General features: G+C 35.7%; 1 protein-coding gene across 3 annotated transcripts; it reads left to right on the forward strand.

The window, feature by feature from the left end:
- Positions 1–4494: 4494 nt before the first annotated feature.
- Positions 4495–13046, forward strand: LTA3 (Dihydrolipoamide acetyltransferase, long form protein). 3 transcript variants are annotated; one of them, XR_016127498.1, is made up of 23 exons: positions 4495–4799; positions 5711–5761; positions 6033–6087; positions 6163–6196; positions 7214–7260; positions 7390–7434; positions 7597–7670; positions 8041–8110; positions 8365–8556; positions 8648–8692; positions 8809–8882; positions 9444–9513; positions 9762–10157; positions 10604–10664; positions 10742–10786; positions 10883–10966; positions 11391–11467; positions 11556–11631; positions 11959–12029; positions 12117–12177; positions 12289–12349; positions 12440–12520; positions 12640–13046. XR_016127498.1 is itself a non-coding variant. In XM_008235018.2 (23 exons), exons 1-23 carry the CDS (start codon positions 4705–4707, stop codon positions 12696–12698), a joined length of 1911 nt encoding a protein of 636 aa, XP_008233240.2. In that variant the 5' UTR covers positions 4495–4704; the 3' UTR covers positions 12699–13046. The 3 variants fall into 3 exon arrangements, 2 of the variants coding, with proteins under 2 accessions (XP_008233240.2, XP_088909781.1); XM_008235018.2 differs by having other exon boundaries at positions 11569–11631; XM_089053655.1 differs by having other exon boundaries at positions 4569–4799; positions 6033–6079; positions 6161–6196; positions 11569–11631.
- Positions 13047–14144: the final 1098 nt, after the last annotated feature.

Here is a 14144-nt window from a genome sequence, read left to right on the forward strand (position 1 = left end):
CTTGCAAAACATTAACCTCTTTCTAGGAGTTACTTTTAGATACCTCAAGATGTGCATCACAGCACCCATATGATCTTCACTAGGAGAATGCATAAACTGACTCACTACACTCACTGCATATGCAATATCAGGACGTGTGTGAGATAAATAAATCAATTTCCCCACAAGTTGTTGATAACGCTCTTTATCTGTAGGGACTTGATCAGGATACAACCCCAACTTATGATTTTGTTAATTAGGGGTATCAATTGGTTTACAATCTAACATTCAAGTCTCTGCAAGTAAATCCAAAATATATTTTCTTTGAGACAGAAAGATACCATGTTTAGATCTGGCAACTTCAATCTCAAGAAAGTACTTCAAATCACCCAATGACTTCATCTCAAATTCGGAAGCCATATACTTATGAAGATTTTGCATTTCTGCTTGATCATCTCCACTCGCAATCATATCAACATAAATAATTAAAGCTGTCAATTTACCTTTATAACGCTTTAGAAATAAAGTATGGTCTAAGTTTCTCTGCACATACCCAAATTTCTTCATAGATGCTGCAAATCTCCCAAACCACGCTCTTGGAGACTACTCCAATCCATATAAAGACTTCCGCAGCTTACACACAACACCCTCCTTAGAGGTTATAGGAATACCAGGAGGGAGATCTATGTAAATCCCCTTCTTGAGGTCACCATGTAAAAATGCATTTTTGACATCGAATTGTAATAAGAGCCAATCGTGGTTAGCAGCCAGAGATAATAGTACACGCACAGTATTGAGCTTTGCCACTGGAGCAAATGTCTCCAAATAATCCACTCAATAGGTCTGAGTATAACCCTTTGCTACCAATCTAGCCTTATAACGGTCAATGAAACCATCAACTTTATGCTTCAAAGTAAACACTCATCTGCATCCAACAACTTTATTCCCTTGTGGCAAAGGAACTGAATCCCATGTTTTATTCATGTTCAAGGCATCCATTTCAACATTCATGGAATCCATCTATTTGAGGTTAGATAAAGCATTTTGCAGCTTAATTGACACACATACATTAGATAATTGACACAAATATGATGCATATGATTTAGATAAACGATGAGTTGACACATAATGGCTAATGGGATATTTAGACTTGGCATGTATATCAGGAGAATATTGTACTTCAGGTTTTCCACGAGTGGTTTGTGGGGGTAACTGATAAGTTGACACAGATAAATCATTAGAAATTATCTTACTTGATTCACTATCACGAGTAGATTGGGGCATTGGCAAGACAGAAGGGGGTATTGCATCGAACTCATCCATACAAGAATCATTGTTATTATTTTCAGATACAGGCGATCGTTACTTGCTTCAGTGTGACCGCTCGTTTCGACATCGAGAGCACCTGCTTCATCTCTAGATATGGGTGATTGATCGAGTTCCAAAGGGCGATTCATTTCTTCACAGGGACCACAAGTTTCAGCTTCAGATATGGGTGACCAGTCACTTACTTTAGTGCGACATGTCGTTTCCTTTTCGAGAGCAGCATCTTCAAACAAATCATTCTTCAATCCAAGACTCTCCAATTCACTCCCCCTCTCCCCCTGAATTGGAGAGGAGGGAGAGATATAATAAGGCACTTCTTTATGGAAAGTCACATCCAAAGTAACATGCATCTTTTGGGTAGGTGGATGATAGCACTTATAACCTTTCTGAGTAGACGAGTAACCAATAAAGACACATCGTAGAGCACAAGGATCAAGTTTACTCCGTTGATGAAAGTAGACATGAATATAAGAAGCACACCCAAAAACTTTAGGGGAAACTTGAAACTGAGACAGGGGAAACATGATCACCAAACACATCATGTAGAGTCTTGAAATCAAGAACCCGACTAGGAGTACGATTAATCAAATAGGCTGTAGATAAAACAGCATGCCCCCAAAAATGATGGGAAACAGACATGTCAACATAAGGGAGTGGGCAACTTCAAGTAACTGACGATTTTTGCGTTTAGACACACCATTCTGCTGAGGAGTAAATGAGGTTGTCGTTTGGTGAATAATACCGTGAGCACGGAAGAAAAATGCCAAAATGTTATTCACATATTCGCCTTCGTTATCAGTCCGAATACTTTGACCTGAACATGAAACTGAGTATACACTATAGTATAGAACTCTAGAAGGATGGAAGCAACATCATGTTTATTTTCCAACAAGAAAACCTAAGTGAGTCGGGTACAATCATAAATAAATGTGACAAACCAACGAAATCCTTTTGAAGTAACGCGAGCCGGACCCCACACATTAGAATGCACTAAATCAAAAGACTTTGCAATTTTATTGTCACTCAAAGAAAACACAGTGTGATGACTCTTGGCCAAAATACATGTCTCACACTTAAAACTGGACTCATCACAAGAGCGGAATAAAGATGGAAACAGACGCTTAAGGTAGCCAAATGAAGGGTGTCTCAAGCGACGATGCCATAACCAAATTTGTTGTTTGTATTTGACACTGCAACTTTAAATAGTATTAAAGACATGATCATGAACTGATGCAGAAGGTAATGTCAAATAATATAACCTTCTATCCATTTATCATGCCCAATCGTCTCGTGAGTCTTGAGATCCTGAAAACAGTAATGCATAGGATAGAAAGTAGCAGAATCATTAAGTGTATCAAGTAATCGACCAACATATAACAAGTTACAATGGATATTGGGAACTAGTAATGCACGAGATAAGGACAGAGTATGAGTGAGAGAGATTGTGCCTTCACTAGTAATTGGAGAGGTCAAGCCATTAGCACTAGTTATGTACGGGTCATGGGTGTTACTAGACAACTCATCAAAAAATTTAGCATCATAAGTCATATGATAAGAAACACTAGTGTCAATTATCCAAGTATTGGAGTCAGTACTTGAAATATAATCAGAAACACACAAATTTGTAGATGCAGCAGCAATAGCAGCAACAATGAAGTTATCACCCATGATTGTAGCTGAAATTCAACAAATCACGGCATAGTATACAACGGAACACAGCAAAGGCACAAATACGGCAAATGCACGAAGACAGGTACGAACACAGCAGAACACAGTAAAGGCACAAATACGGCAGATGCACGAAGACAGGAATGACACGAACACAGTAGAGGCACGAACACTACAACACGACACACAAACCTAAGAGGGTATGCACGGCACAGGTAGAGAAAAAAAAATATGGGGATAAAATACGGGTGGGCACAACACACAGGTTACCTGAAAAGTTGGCTCTGATGCCAAGTCAAACAATATGGGTAGAATATTTTTTAGGTTGTATTTCATTCTCTAAAAGAAGGTATTTATAGTACAAGGATGTAACCCTAGTAGGGTCAAACTAGGAAATAAGATAAAAACCTAATTATACAATATCTGTACAAAAAGGAAAGAAATATAATCCTAATAATCTAGGAAGTAAATATCCTAATTAAGCTAGAATCTCACTAACAGATCAAGCATGCATCAAATGCCTCAATCATACGCAAATTATAACGATTTTGATATTCACACAGTGTATCAATCAAAACATATTCAAAGTCACCCTCATTAGCCAGTAAAAAGATAACAATGTTGGGCTTGGATCTTTTGCTCCAGCCAAAAGGAAACTTCTCATATATATATATATATATATATATATAAACGCATACTAGTTGAATTATATCAAGTCATTAAACTAATGTGGTGGGTCTAAGTCTAACCACACCGAAAAAGGAAAAAAAAAATTGTAGTATAGCCGTGCGGCTATACTATTTTATAAAAAAAAGAAAAGGCAAAAGACCCTCATTGTTGCATTAGTTTATACTTTATAGATATTAATTTGCTAGTTTCAACATATCCAAAGCAGATATTAAAGAGAAATAAATTTCATAGTAAATCATTATGAGAGTTCAATTTTTTGTTTTTTGGTCTGGGAATGTTTGCCTTTGATCGACCTTATTCCAAAAAAAAAAAAAAAAACTAGTAAAGCCGTGCGGCTATATCAATCAAAAGTCCCCCAAATTGTTTTTTTTGGGTCTGAATAAAAGTCACCCTCATTAGCTAGTAAAAAGAGAACAATTTGGGCTTGGATCTTTTGCTCCAGCCAAAAGGCAACTACTCAGATACACACACACACTAGTTGTATTATATCAATTCATTAAATAAACTAATGTGGTGGGTCTAACTAATCACACAAATGTGGGTTAGACTTCGACAAAAAAAATAAATAATGTGAGTTAGATTAGTTGGCCAAGATAGTGTTAACATCCCATTGTACTCGGATTAATAAGTCTCCCTTCAACCAAATAACTATTGACTACGAAATTTGAAGAACTAAAAAGTAATTCACAATCATATTAGAAATAAATTTAAATGGAGTTTAAATACACCAACAAAGTATATAAAATATATTAAAAAAAACCCTTCATCACTATTATTATTATAACATGCGTGAAGAGCCTTATAAATGATTTAAAAAAAAAAGAAAAAAAAAGTGCAAACTATAGGGAGGTTAGGTGGGTAAGTCTGCTATTACATGGGATCTGACTTTTTTGTTGGGTCAAACTTCGCAGCCCACCAAAAACTATTGAGCTCAATCACAAATTCATATATGCACCTCTCCTTCTGTGTGTCGCATTGAGCAGAATTTTAAAGTGGAAAGAAGAAAGACACTTTCTTTTTCTCTGTGAAGGGAAAAAAAAAATGGCGCTCTCACGGCTTCGACACCCAGTGATCTCTCGCGCGCCCTCTCTCTTGAGAGCTCGCCTTCTCTCCTCATCCACCAGATCACTCACTCGGTACACTCTCTCTCGTCCTCTGTCAATCACTTCCGATACATATGTTCATTTCATGAATTGTATGGGATGCTTTTAAAGTTAAGTATTGATTTTTCTGAAACGGGTTGGTGGAATGTTGTTGATGGTTTTGGTATTTGATTGAATTTAGATTGGAATGATGAGAATTTTGAGATTTGGGGAGTTGGGGATTGGCGGGTAAGTGTTAAGAGTGTCTTTAATACTGGCATACTTATCAGTTTGAGTAGAGGCAATTTGTAATTGCAATGTAGGGACTGTGTGTTTTTCACTAATTGATGAGAATGTGCGTTCTCTGTTTATGAAATAGAAATGGGTTTTAGTGATTTTGCTAATTGGAGAGGGTGTTAATTGTTAAACCAAAGGATTCTGTTTCACGAAGTTGCTGATTGAATTTGAATCTAGTTTTTCAGCATTCAAGGAAACTCTTTCAATATGAACACATCCACCAGTTCTAGGATTAAAGCGGGTTTCTCTCTTTGCACTGTACTATGTACATATTATTTCTCTCACGCATAAGGGTTAGCTGAATATGTAAATACGTGAGTGGGGTTTATTCCTTTGAAAAAGTATAAGATAAGATTTTTACTATGGAAATCATGGTATCAAATTTCACTTAAACTATGTGAGAAATGATCTTGATTCAACACTGTGGTCACTGGTGCTCTTTAGCTTCAAACTCTTGTTCTTGTTTGAATAATTGTGCGCGATAGGTCTTTTTCAATAACTTCCTTATTAAAGAAAAAAGTACGTAATTTAAAGCATCATCTTGTGGTATTTTATTTTTGTTTACTAGTCAATGGTGCTATCACATTTTCGGTCATTGATTTTAAAGTAAGTTTGGGATGCTGGTGACAATACTACTACTTAGTGTCTATTTTTGTTTGATGGTGCAGAACTTTCAGTGTGCAAAATTCTACTACGCTTGGTGATAATACTCTGTCAAGGTCTGTAATTGTTGACCTTTTACATGGATGTTATTGCAAAATTCAGTTCTGGTTGCATAATTCTGTCATCCATATATCCACCATCATGGATTGATGATTACTTAATTGTACTGCATCAAGTTCTTGATGTTTAATTTGATGGTGGCCTACCGTTTTTCAATGAGAGGAGGCCAGTTTTGATAACCAGTTGTTTTCCCTAGTTATTTTCATCTTCTCTCTCTCTCTCTCTCTCTCTCTCTGCTGGCCCTTCACTGACAATGAAATTGACCAGGCCTGCAACTTTGTCCATGCTCACTGGAGTTCACGATAAACTATCAAAGCTCAAGGTGAGTGTTTGAAATGTACATTAGCACACCCCTATTTATAGGTATATTATTTTTTGACGCTTTTATAATTTTCAGCCTTGGACGGCTGTCAAGTATTACTCAACTGCAGGTATGGCTTTTCCATTTCGTTGCAAGTCTCTTCTTTTAAAAATTAAAAGGTGTCTGGACTTGGTATTGTCGTTCTGCATTTGGTTTCTGGACTTGATTTTGTTCTTTTAGTATTTTCATAATGATGAGTTTTGTAAATAATATATCATCTATTGTGAGAGGAGGGATGCAAGAGACTTTCCAAATTGTATTCTTAGGATCTATGTCATGGACACCATTCACAGGGATGGTACCACTTTTGATGCATGTTGGATGTGAATATGTGCTTGGCATGCGTCTTACATGTCTCAGATGTGCTTCCATACGTATGTAGCAGTATTGGGGTTGAGCAAAAACATTAACGAACTGATTAATTGACCAATCCAATCCAAACTGAAAGACTGCAAGTAATTACATTTCAAAAGTTGAGTTTATTGCTTTGGTGCTTGGTTACTAGGGAGAAATAGAAGATATTATGAACCTTCAACTTTCTCTCATTCTTGCTTACCCCAACCAACCTATTTTCCATTATTGCCTTGATTATTCCTTCCCTTTCTCCCTCTCTCTGCTCCAACCCTTTTCACTCCTTGTTGCCTTGCAGTTCCTTTCTCTTGTTCAATTTCTTAACAAATTGAGAGAACTTACCAACTCTTCTCCTCTACAATTTTTCCCTATTCATGACAGATGGCAAGAGATCAGGTCTCTAGAACTTGGCCTCCTCTTAGTGATGACACTTAATGCATCTGGCCATGTTGGCAACTGTGACTTGCTATCAGAAACAATTATCTGCACTGGACTAACTGATTAAAAAGGTTTGGATTGGATTGGTTCTCTTGGATTAGTGGTATTGTCTAAAATTTCAAAACAATGCTTATCTGTTCAGTTTAATTGGGGGGCTAAAAGCATTGGTGCCAAGCTCACCGATGGCGAATATCATGGCTGTTTTGGTCTGCTTTGAAATTTAGCTAGAGGAACATTTATTATACTTGTGTTGTCAATGAATAATATTCTTCTGTCACTAAGTTGTTTATGATTACAGATCCTTTGCATGTTGTCCTCACGATGCCTGCGTTATCTCCTACAATGGTAAGAATGTGGGAAACAATTTTACTTCTAAACATCTGCCATGTGTCACCCTTAATTTTTATTAGCAAGTTTATGTCACGTTCTTTTCTCTCACTTGTTTATTACTAACTTGCCATTTTTACCTGGTAGAGTCAAGGTAACATTGCAAAGTGGAAGAAGAAAGAAGGGGATAAGGTAAGTTCTACCAACATGTTCACAAAATGAGTGTTCTAGGTTATGTTTCATGTGAGCTGATTTAGTAAGTGCACAAAGACAACCCCTTCTTACGATATAGCAGATAACAGTATGTTGGTTTGGAAGTAAATTGTGTTCCTGACTGCTGTTTTGATTTAACAGATTGAAGCGGGTGATGTACTATGTGAAATTGAAACTGACAAAGCTACCGTTGAATTTGAAAGCCTTGAAGAAGGGTAACTCTCATTCTTATTCTATTATTATAATCTCTTAGAATTTGGCAGTATATGATGCATGATTTATGTTACCTTTGGAGTAAAACTTTATCTGGTCCCAATTTTCACTCCAAATGTTTTGCTTGGCATAGACAATGAAAATGTTCTCCTTCTAGAATATTTGTAATTTTGTTATTGTTATTATTTTTCATCTTTGATGTTAAACTTTGCAAATACTTTAGTTATCATTCCTTTTTTATATTCCGTAATTATGTTATATCATGTTTTTTTAACTAATATTTACAGCATAACGCAAGAACAGTTTGAATTATGTGATGCTTACTGCACTAGTATGGTAGTACCTTTCTTTATTCAACTTTCTGTTTTGCAGATTTCTAGCCAAGATACTGATACCTGAAGGGTCAAAAGATGTGCCTGTGGGACAGCCTATTGCAATAACGGTAGTCTGGGATTATTCTCTAGCCATGGTTGCTTTACAAACACCCACACCCGCATATGAAATGGAGTTTTAATTCAATTGTAACAAAAATATAATCATTCGTGTCATTCAAATGACAATTTTTTATATTTTTTATATTTTATTAAAGTATTTTAATGAAAAATGTTTAATTTTTGTTTTAATGTTTAAGCATTTACTTTGATTACCACTCAAGCATTTAGTTGTTGTAGACACTAATTTGTGTGCATTCACAAGGTTGAGGATGCAGATGATATCCAAAATCTCCCTGCTAATGTGGTGGGTGGATCCGAGGTCAAAGAGGATATACCACCACAACAGAATGTCAAAAAGGAAGATGGGGTACAAGATACAAGTTCTGTGGGCATAAACACATCAGAACTTCCTCCTCACATTCTTATTGAAATGCCAGCTTTATCCCCAACAATGGTAAGGAAGTTTAAATCAGATTTTCTGCTATGATTATAGATGAGTTTCCTCCTATAGAACTGAATGCTGCTTTTCTTGTGTTACTGTTCAGAGCCAGGGAAACATTGCTAAGTGGAAAAAGAAAGAAGGAGATAAGGTTAGTTATGTTTAATGTAAGGTTTTAAATTTTCGTTGGAATACATTTTCGTCTCAATTCTTTAAAACTTTTGACCATATCAACATGGACTGTTTTCTTGATCATATGTGAAACAGATAGAAGTGGGTGATGTGATATGTGAGATAGAGACAGACAAAGCAACTGTTGAATTTGAATGCCTTGAAGAGGGGTAATTTTTTATTTTTTCCCCTCTCATGCTGAGTTTATCTGTTGTAGAACTTAGCTTATGTTCATTTTCTGTGTGTCCCCACTGTATTAATTATTGGTTGTAGTGTAGATTGCCATTGAACAAAAATTGTGAGGGCATGCTTTAATTAGTTAAAATGCATTATAACCTAGGCTATTTTGGATACATATCTTATTAACATATGCCTATATGTGTTCAACGTGGTAAATGGGATTTACAAAGAGTCTTTCTGTAAACTACTATTGAGTTGTCTAAGAATTCACTGTAAAATTTTAAATGGAGAGAACATGGGAAATGAGGATTTTCGTTTGCAACTTTACATTGTGTTATCCAATGTTTTCTGCATAATAGTTTAAGATTTTAGGTTCATGTTCAGCTGTAGGAATCCTGATTCTAACCAAGTAATAGTGTGAACGTTTTCTCTTGATCATTCTGCTTCTGCTTTGGTGAATATCTTGAAAAGATGAATATATTATTGTTTATGAAGCAGCTCTTTTTATGAGTAATCTTGAAATTATCTTTTTAATGGAATCTTGGTTGTAGATACTTGGCTCAGATACTGGCACCAGAAGGTTCAAAGGATATAGCTGTTGGCCAAGCAATTGCAGTAACAGTAAGTTCAAAAATGCTTGTAGGACTCTATGATCTGTCTCTTGCTCGTCCTTTAGGACTAATTTGCATCTAATTCGATCATAACATGGCAGCGACCTTCTTTATGCTCTCTCATTTTGATTAGTAGATAAAGTAATTTAGTTCTTTGTGAGTTGGTTAATTTATGATACACTTTCCTGATTTCATGCCTTCAAACAGTTACTAGCGTCTTAGGACATATGAAAATGTTAATTCTGTCTGTTTGGCAAGGTTGAGGATGCAGCTGATTTGGAAATTGTAAAGAATGCTGTTTTCAGTGGTTCAGCTGTCAAAGAAGAAAAACCAATCCATCAGGATACTAGAGATGCAACTAGATCAGAAAAAACTAGTGTTAAAAGGATCAGTCCAGCAGCAAAGTTGCTAATTACAGAACATGGATTGGATACATCGTCATTGAAAGCATCAGGTGCTCATGGTACACTGCTGAAAGGGGATGTTTTAGCTGCAATCAAGTCAGGACTAGGATCTACAATAGTTTCATCTAAAGAAAAGACAACTCCATCTCCTCAGGTGCATCCAAAGACTTCTGCCCCAACATCAACAGAGTCAAGGTCTTCAAAGCAGACAGATTCTTTTGAAGATTTTCCCAATAGTCAAATCCGCAAGGTAGGTTTCATTGACTTGATAGTTAGATTTGGGCAAAAGAATTTGCTTATTTTGTCAGTTTTGAATTAATTCATCAAATTTCATCTGTCTGTGTAATTGACAAGTATCTATCAAATCAAAACAAAATTATGTCCACGGCTTTAAAGCCAGCCGTGCTTGTGGCAGAAAGTGTGGAGTTTAAATCAACACGATTACAAAGGCTGTTAGGTGTTTAGCATTTGCATGCTTAAGTTTTTTTTTAAAATTTTTTTAATCGATTTATACAAAACTATTATGAAGTCCAAGATGGTTAGAAAAGTCTGGCACTGCATGAGAGAGAGATGCATGTAAGGGCCTCAATACAAATGCATCTATGTATATATCTGACAATGAGATAAATATGTATTCTGTTTTTATTATCAATTCTTTTCTATGTGTCATAATGGGATTCATATTTTGTTGTGCAGGTTATAGCTACCAGATTGCTGGAATCAAAACAAAACATACCTCACTTATATTTATCATCAGGTCAAGTAACTATTTGATGAAGTCTTTTTGTTAATATAAATTAACCTTTATCTAAAATTTGTCAATTTCTGATTCAGATGTTATACTGGACCCTCTTCTTTCTCTTAGAAAGGATCTTAAAGGTATGGATTATGAACTTCAAATTGTTCTTATTCTTGATCCTAGAGAATTCTTGAATCAAGCAAATCATTTCTTTCTATGGGTTTCCTTAATTGCAGAGCTGCATAATGTTAAAGTTTCAGTGAATGACATTGTCATCAAAGCTGTAGCTGTTGCACTGAGAAATGTACCTGAAGCAAATGGTAATGGCACATGAAGATGTGATACTTTTTCTTTCCACTTTTTGTTAAATTTTGTGTTACTTGAACATGCTTATCAGAGTTTTTGTATTAGTTTCTGTGGTCTTTCATTTTCCTTTTTCTTTCCAAACTTTGTTTTCTTTGAAGTCCATAATAAAACTAGAAACTTTGATACTTATTCTGGAATATTGATACTGGGGGCCAGCCACTTTCACTTTAATCAAGTGTAGTTTTAGAGAATTCCACGATTCATGGTTCAAGTCTTGGAGTAATTTTTGTTTTTGTCTTTTTTAACTTCATATTTTGGTTATTATAGTCTCTCAAACTTTTTGATTTTTGTTTTTCTATTTCAATTCAATACTCTGGAATGAACTTCTAATCAAATATTAGACGACAATAACACATTTTTTATTGTAATACCCAACAGCTTACTGGGATGCTGAAAAAGGAGAAGTCTTTCTTTGCGATTCTGTTGATATATCGATTGCTGTGGCTACTGAAAAGGTAATTTTCTGATTATTAGTGTTTAAAGTTGTTATACAGCATCTCTTATAAAAAAAAAGGTATTATACTGCATCCAATCACATGATAGGGTATTGGTACAGGGTCTGATGACTCCAATTGTGAGGAATGCAGATCAGAAAACAATATCAGCAATCTCCTCAGAGGTACTTACAGTAATTTGAATTTAGTTTGTTTTTTTTTTATTCTTTCCCTTTCCATTATCTATCTGAGAATGTGTTCACACTTAAGAAACAGGCATTACTTAATGTGATGCCCTCTAGGCTCTGGCTTTATGGTAAGTTGGAACTGTGAGAAATTTGTGGCAACTCAAATGACAGTCAATCCAATATAGAATTATGAGTTGAGAATCAAACTTGGTCTAGGTCCATCATTTCCTTCAGGTTTTTCATTTTAGAATTTTATTTTCGGAAGTGAAATCATATTAAACATTTCTTCAAATTTCAATTTGGTCGATGATATTTGCTTCTCAGGTCAAGGAACTAGCTGAGAAGGCACGAGCAGGAAAGCTTAAGCCCAATGAATTCCAAGGAGGAACTTTCAGGTGAAATTTGTAGTATTATTAGTTGCTTTATCTATGTTTCTTTTGTTTAATGCAGTAATTATGAAATACTCCTCATTCCTTGTGCAGTATTTCAAACTTGGGGATGTTTCCAGTGGATCATTTCTGTGCAATTATAAACCCACCTCAGGTTCACTCTCTCTCTCTCTCTCTCATGCATAGTTAACATGCCTTAACTGCACAACGTACAGATATTCTTATGGGTGGTATCTCTTTTGTAAATTTTGCTTTACTTCTTCAGGCCAGTATCCTTGCAGTTGGCAGAGGGAACAAAGTTGTTGAACCAGTAATTGGAAGTGATGGTAAGATATTTTGTTGATTATATTCTACTTAGCAGTCTAAATTTGATGCATTATGGAATGGGATAATAAAGTGAACTTCCCTCACCCCAGGAATCGAGAGGCCAGCAGTTGTCACTAAAATGAACTTGACATTATCGGCCGATCATCGCGTTTTTGATGGCAAAGTTGGAGGTACATAACGCTGCAATCTTCTTCCAAACTGTAGCTTAAAAATAGAAGATATGAAATACAATCTCCTATTATATTTCTTGACATTTGCTTATGAGGTCTAATCCCAATCTATCTTGCAGGTTCTTTCCTCTCAGCTTTACGTTCAAACTTCAGTGAGATCCGAAGGCTTCTTTTGTAATGGCAGGAGAGAAGCCTCAAATTAAGCTAGGAGAGATTTCCCAGAAATAACCATGGTGGCGGTTCTCTCTCAAATCACTTGAGAAAATCAGAGTATTTTTGCTCCCAGCATATCCATCTTGTACATTCGCATTTGTTGTGCCATCTTGATTTGTAGAACTTTTTTGTCACATGAAATTCAACTTGCTTGGTGACAGCAAAATCATTGAGGTACCATGGGTGCAAAATTTTGCGTGACCATCTAATTCCAAATGTTATCTTCCCTGTAATAAAAGGGAATAATGTACAAACACGGCACAGAAAAATATCAAGATTTTTCAAGAATAAATTTCCTTGTTAATTTGCAAAATTCGGTCCTTTTATTTTGTATTCATGTAGAGTATTTCGTGTTTGTATGTATATGTACTCTCTTAAGGCCAAAACAACAAACTACTATCTCAATTCTTTTTTCAAATGAATAAATCATTTAATTATAATTATTTAATAGTTTTGCGGAAGATAAAATTTTCTCTTAAGAAACATGGTCACAGTAAATATGGGTTAAGTCCGTTGGTCAAGACAATGTGCTCATCCCCTTGCACTTAAGGCACGCTACAAACGCTACTCGAGTTTATAACCGAACGTATATATGGTTGTAGGTGTTGGACTTATGGATATTGTAGGGAGACGAGGCCCACAACCTAGAAAAAGATTCAAAAGAAATTACAGCTTATGTCTAAAGCCCATGCCACCACAACCCACCTCGAAATCCTGGCTTGCTAGCTAGCTACTTGTGTGGTTAGTGGAACATTGCTCACCAGCGGTTGTGCCCAATCAATTTCAGTGGTTCAAATGGTTTGAAAGAGAGCTGCAAATTACCATTGACAATTGGTGCACGGTTTGATTATATTGTAATTTGTAACCAGTTTTTAATATAGCATTTTTTATGTGATGAATTATATTGTAAATCATTTTTAATGGAGTACTTTTAATGTGATTAATAATGTGGTCCATCATTTATAGTGTGGAATCACTCCGTTCGTAAATTAGATATTTATGATTAAATTATTAATAAGTTTCCGATGAGATTAGTAATGTGTCCATTTTGTATGAAGGTGAATAATAGTGCACTTTAGTTGGTCACAGAATAGAGGCAAATATTTGAGGTGGGGCCGAAGAAGACTACTTGGTGAGGAAGTTCATGAAGACTACTTCGGGAGAAAGTTTTAAAAGCCTATTGGACATATCACCATTCCTCCAATCACAGCAACCCAGCAATGACAATGCAAATTACAGTGGAATCTGGAAAAGGTTAGGAAGTGGAAAGCACTTTTCCATAGTCAATGTTTGTTTTGTAGTTTCATGCTTTTCCACAATTTTGCCTGCTTTGGTTGTTTAGCAAAATACCTTATGCACTACTGTCTGCTTTGTTTACTGAGAGCAGACAGAAGCCTGTAAATTTCCTTGA

The sequence above is a fragment of the Prunus mume genome, linkage group LG5 (genome assembly GCF_029339155.1).
Source record: "Prunus mume cultivar Tortuosa linkage group LG5, ASM2933915v1, whole genome shotgun sequence".
Lineage (NCBI taxonomy): Eukaryota > Viridiplantae > Streptophyta > Magnoliopsida > Rosales > Rosaceae > Prunus > Prunus mume.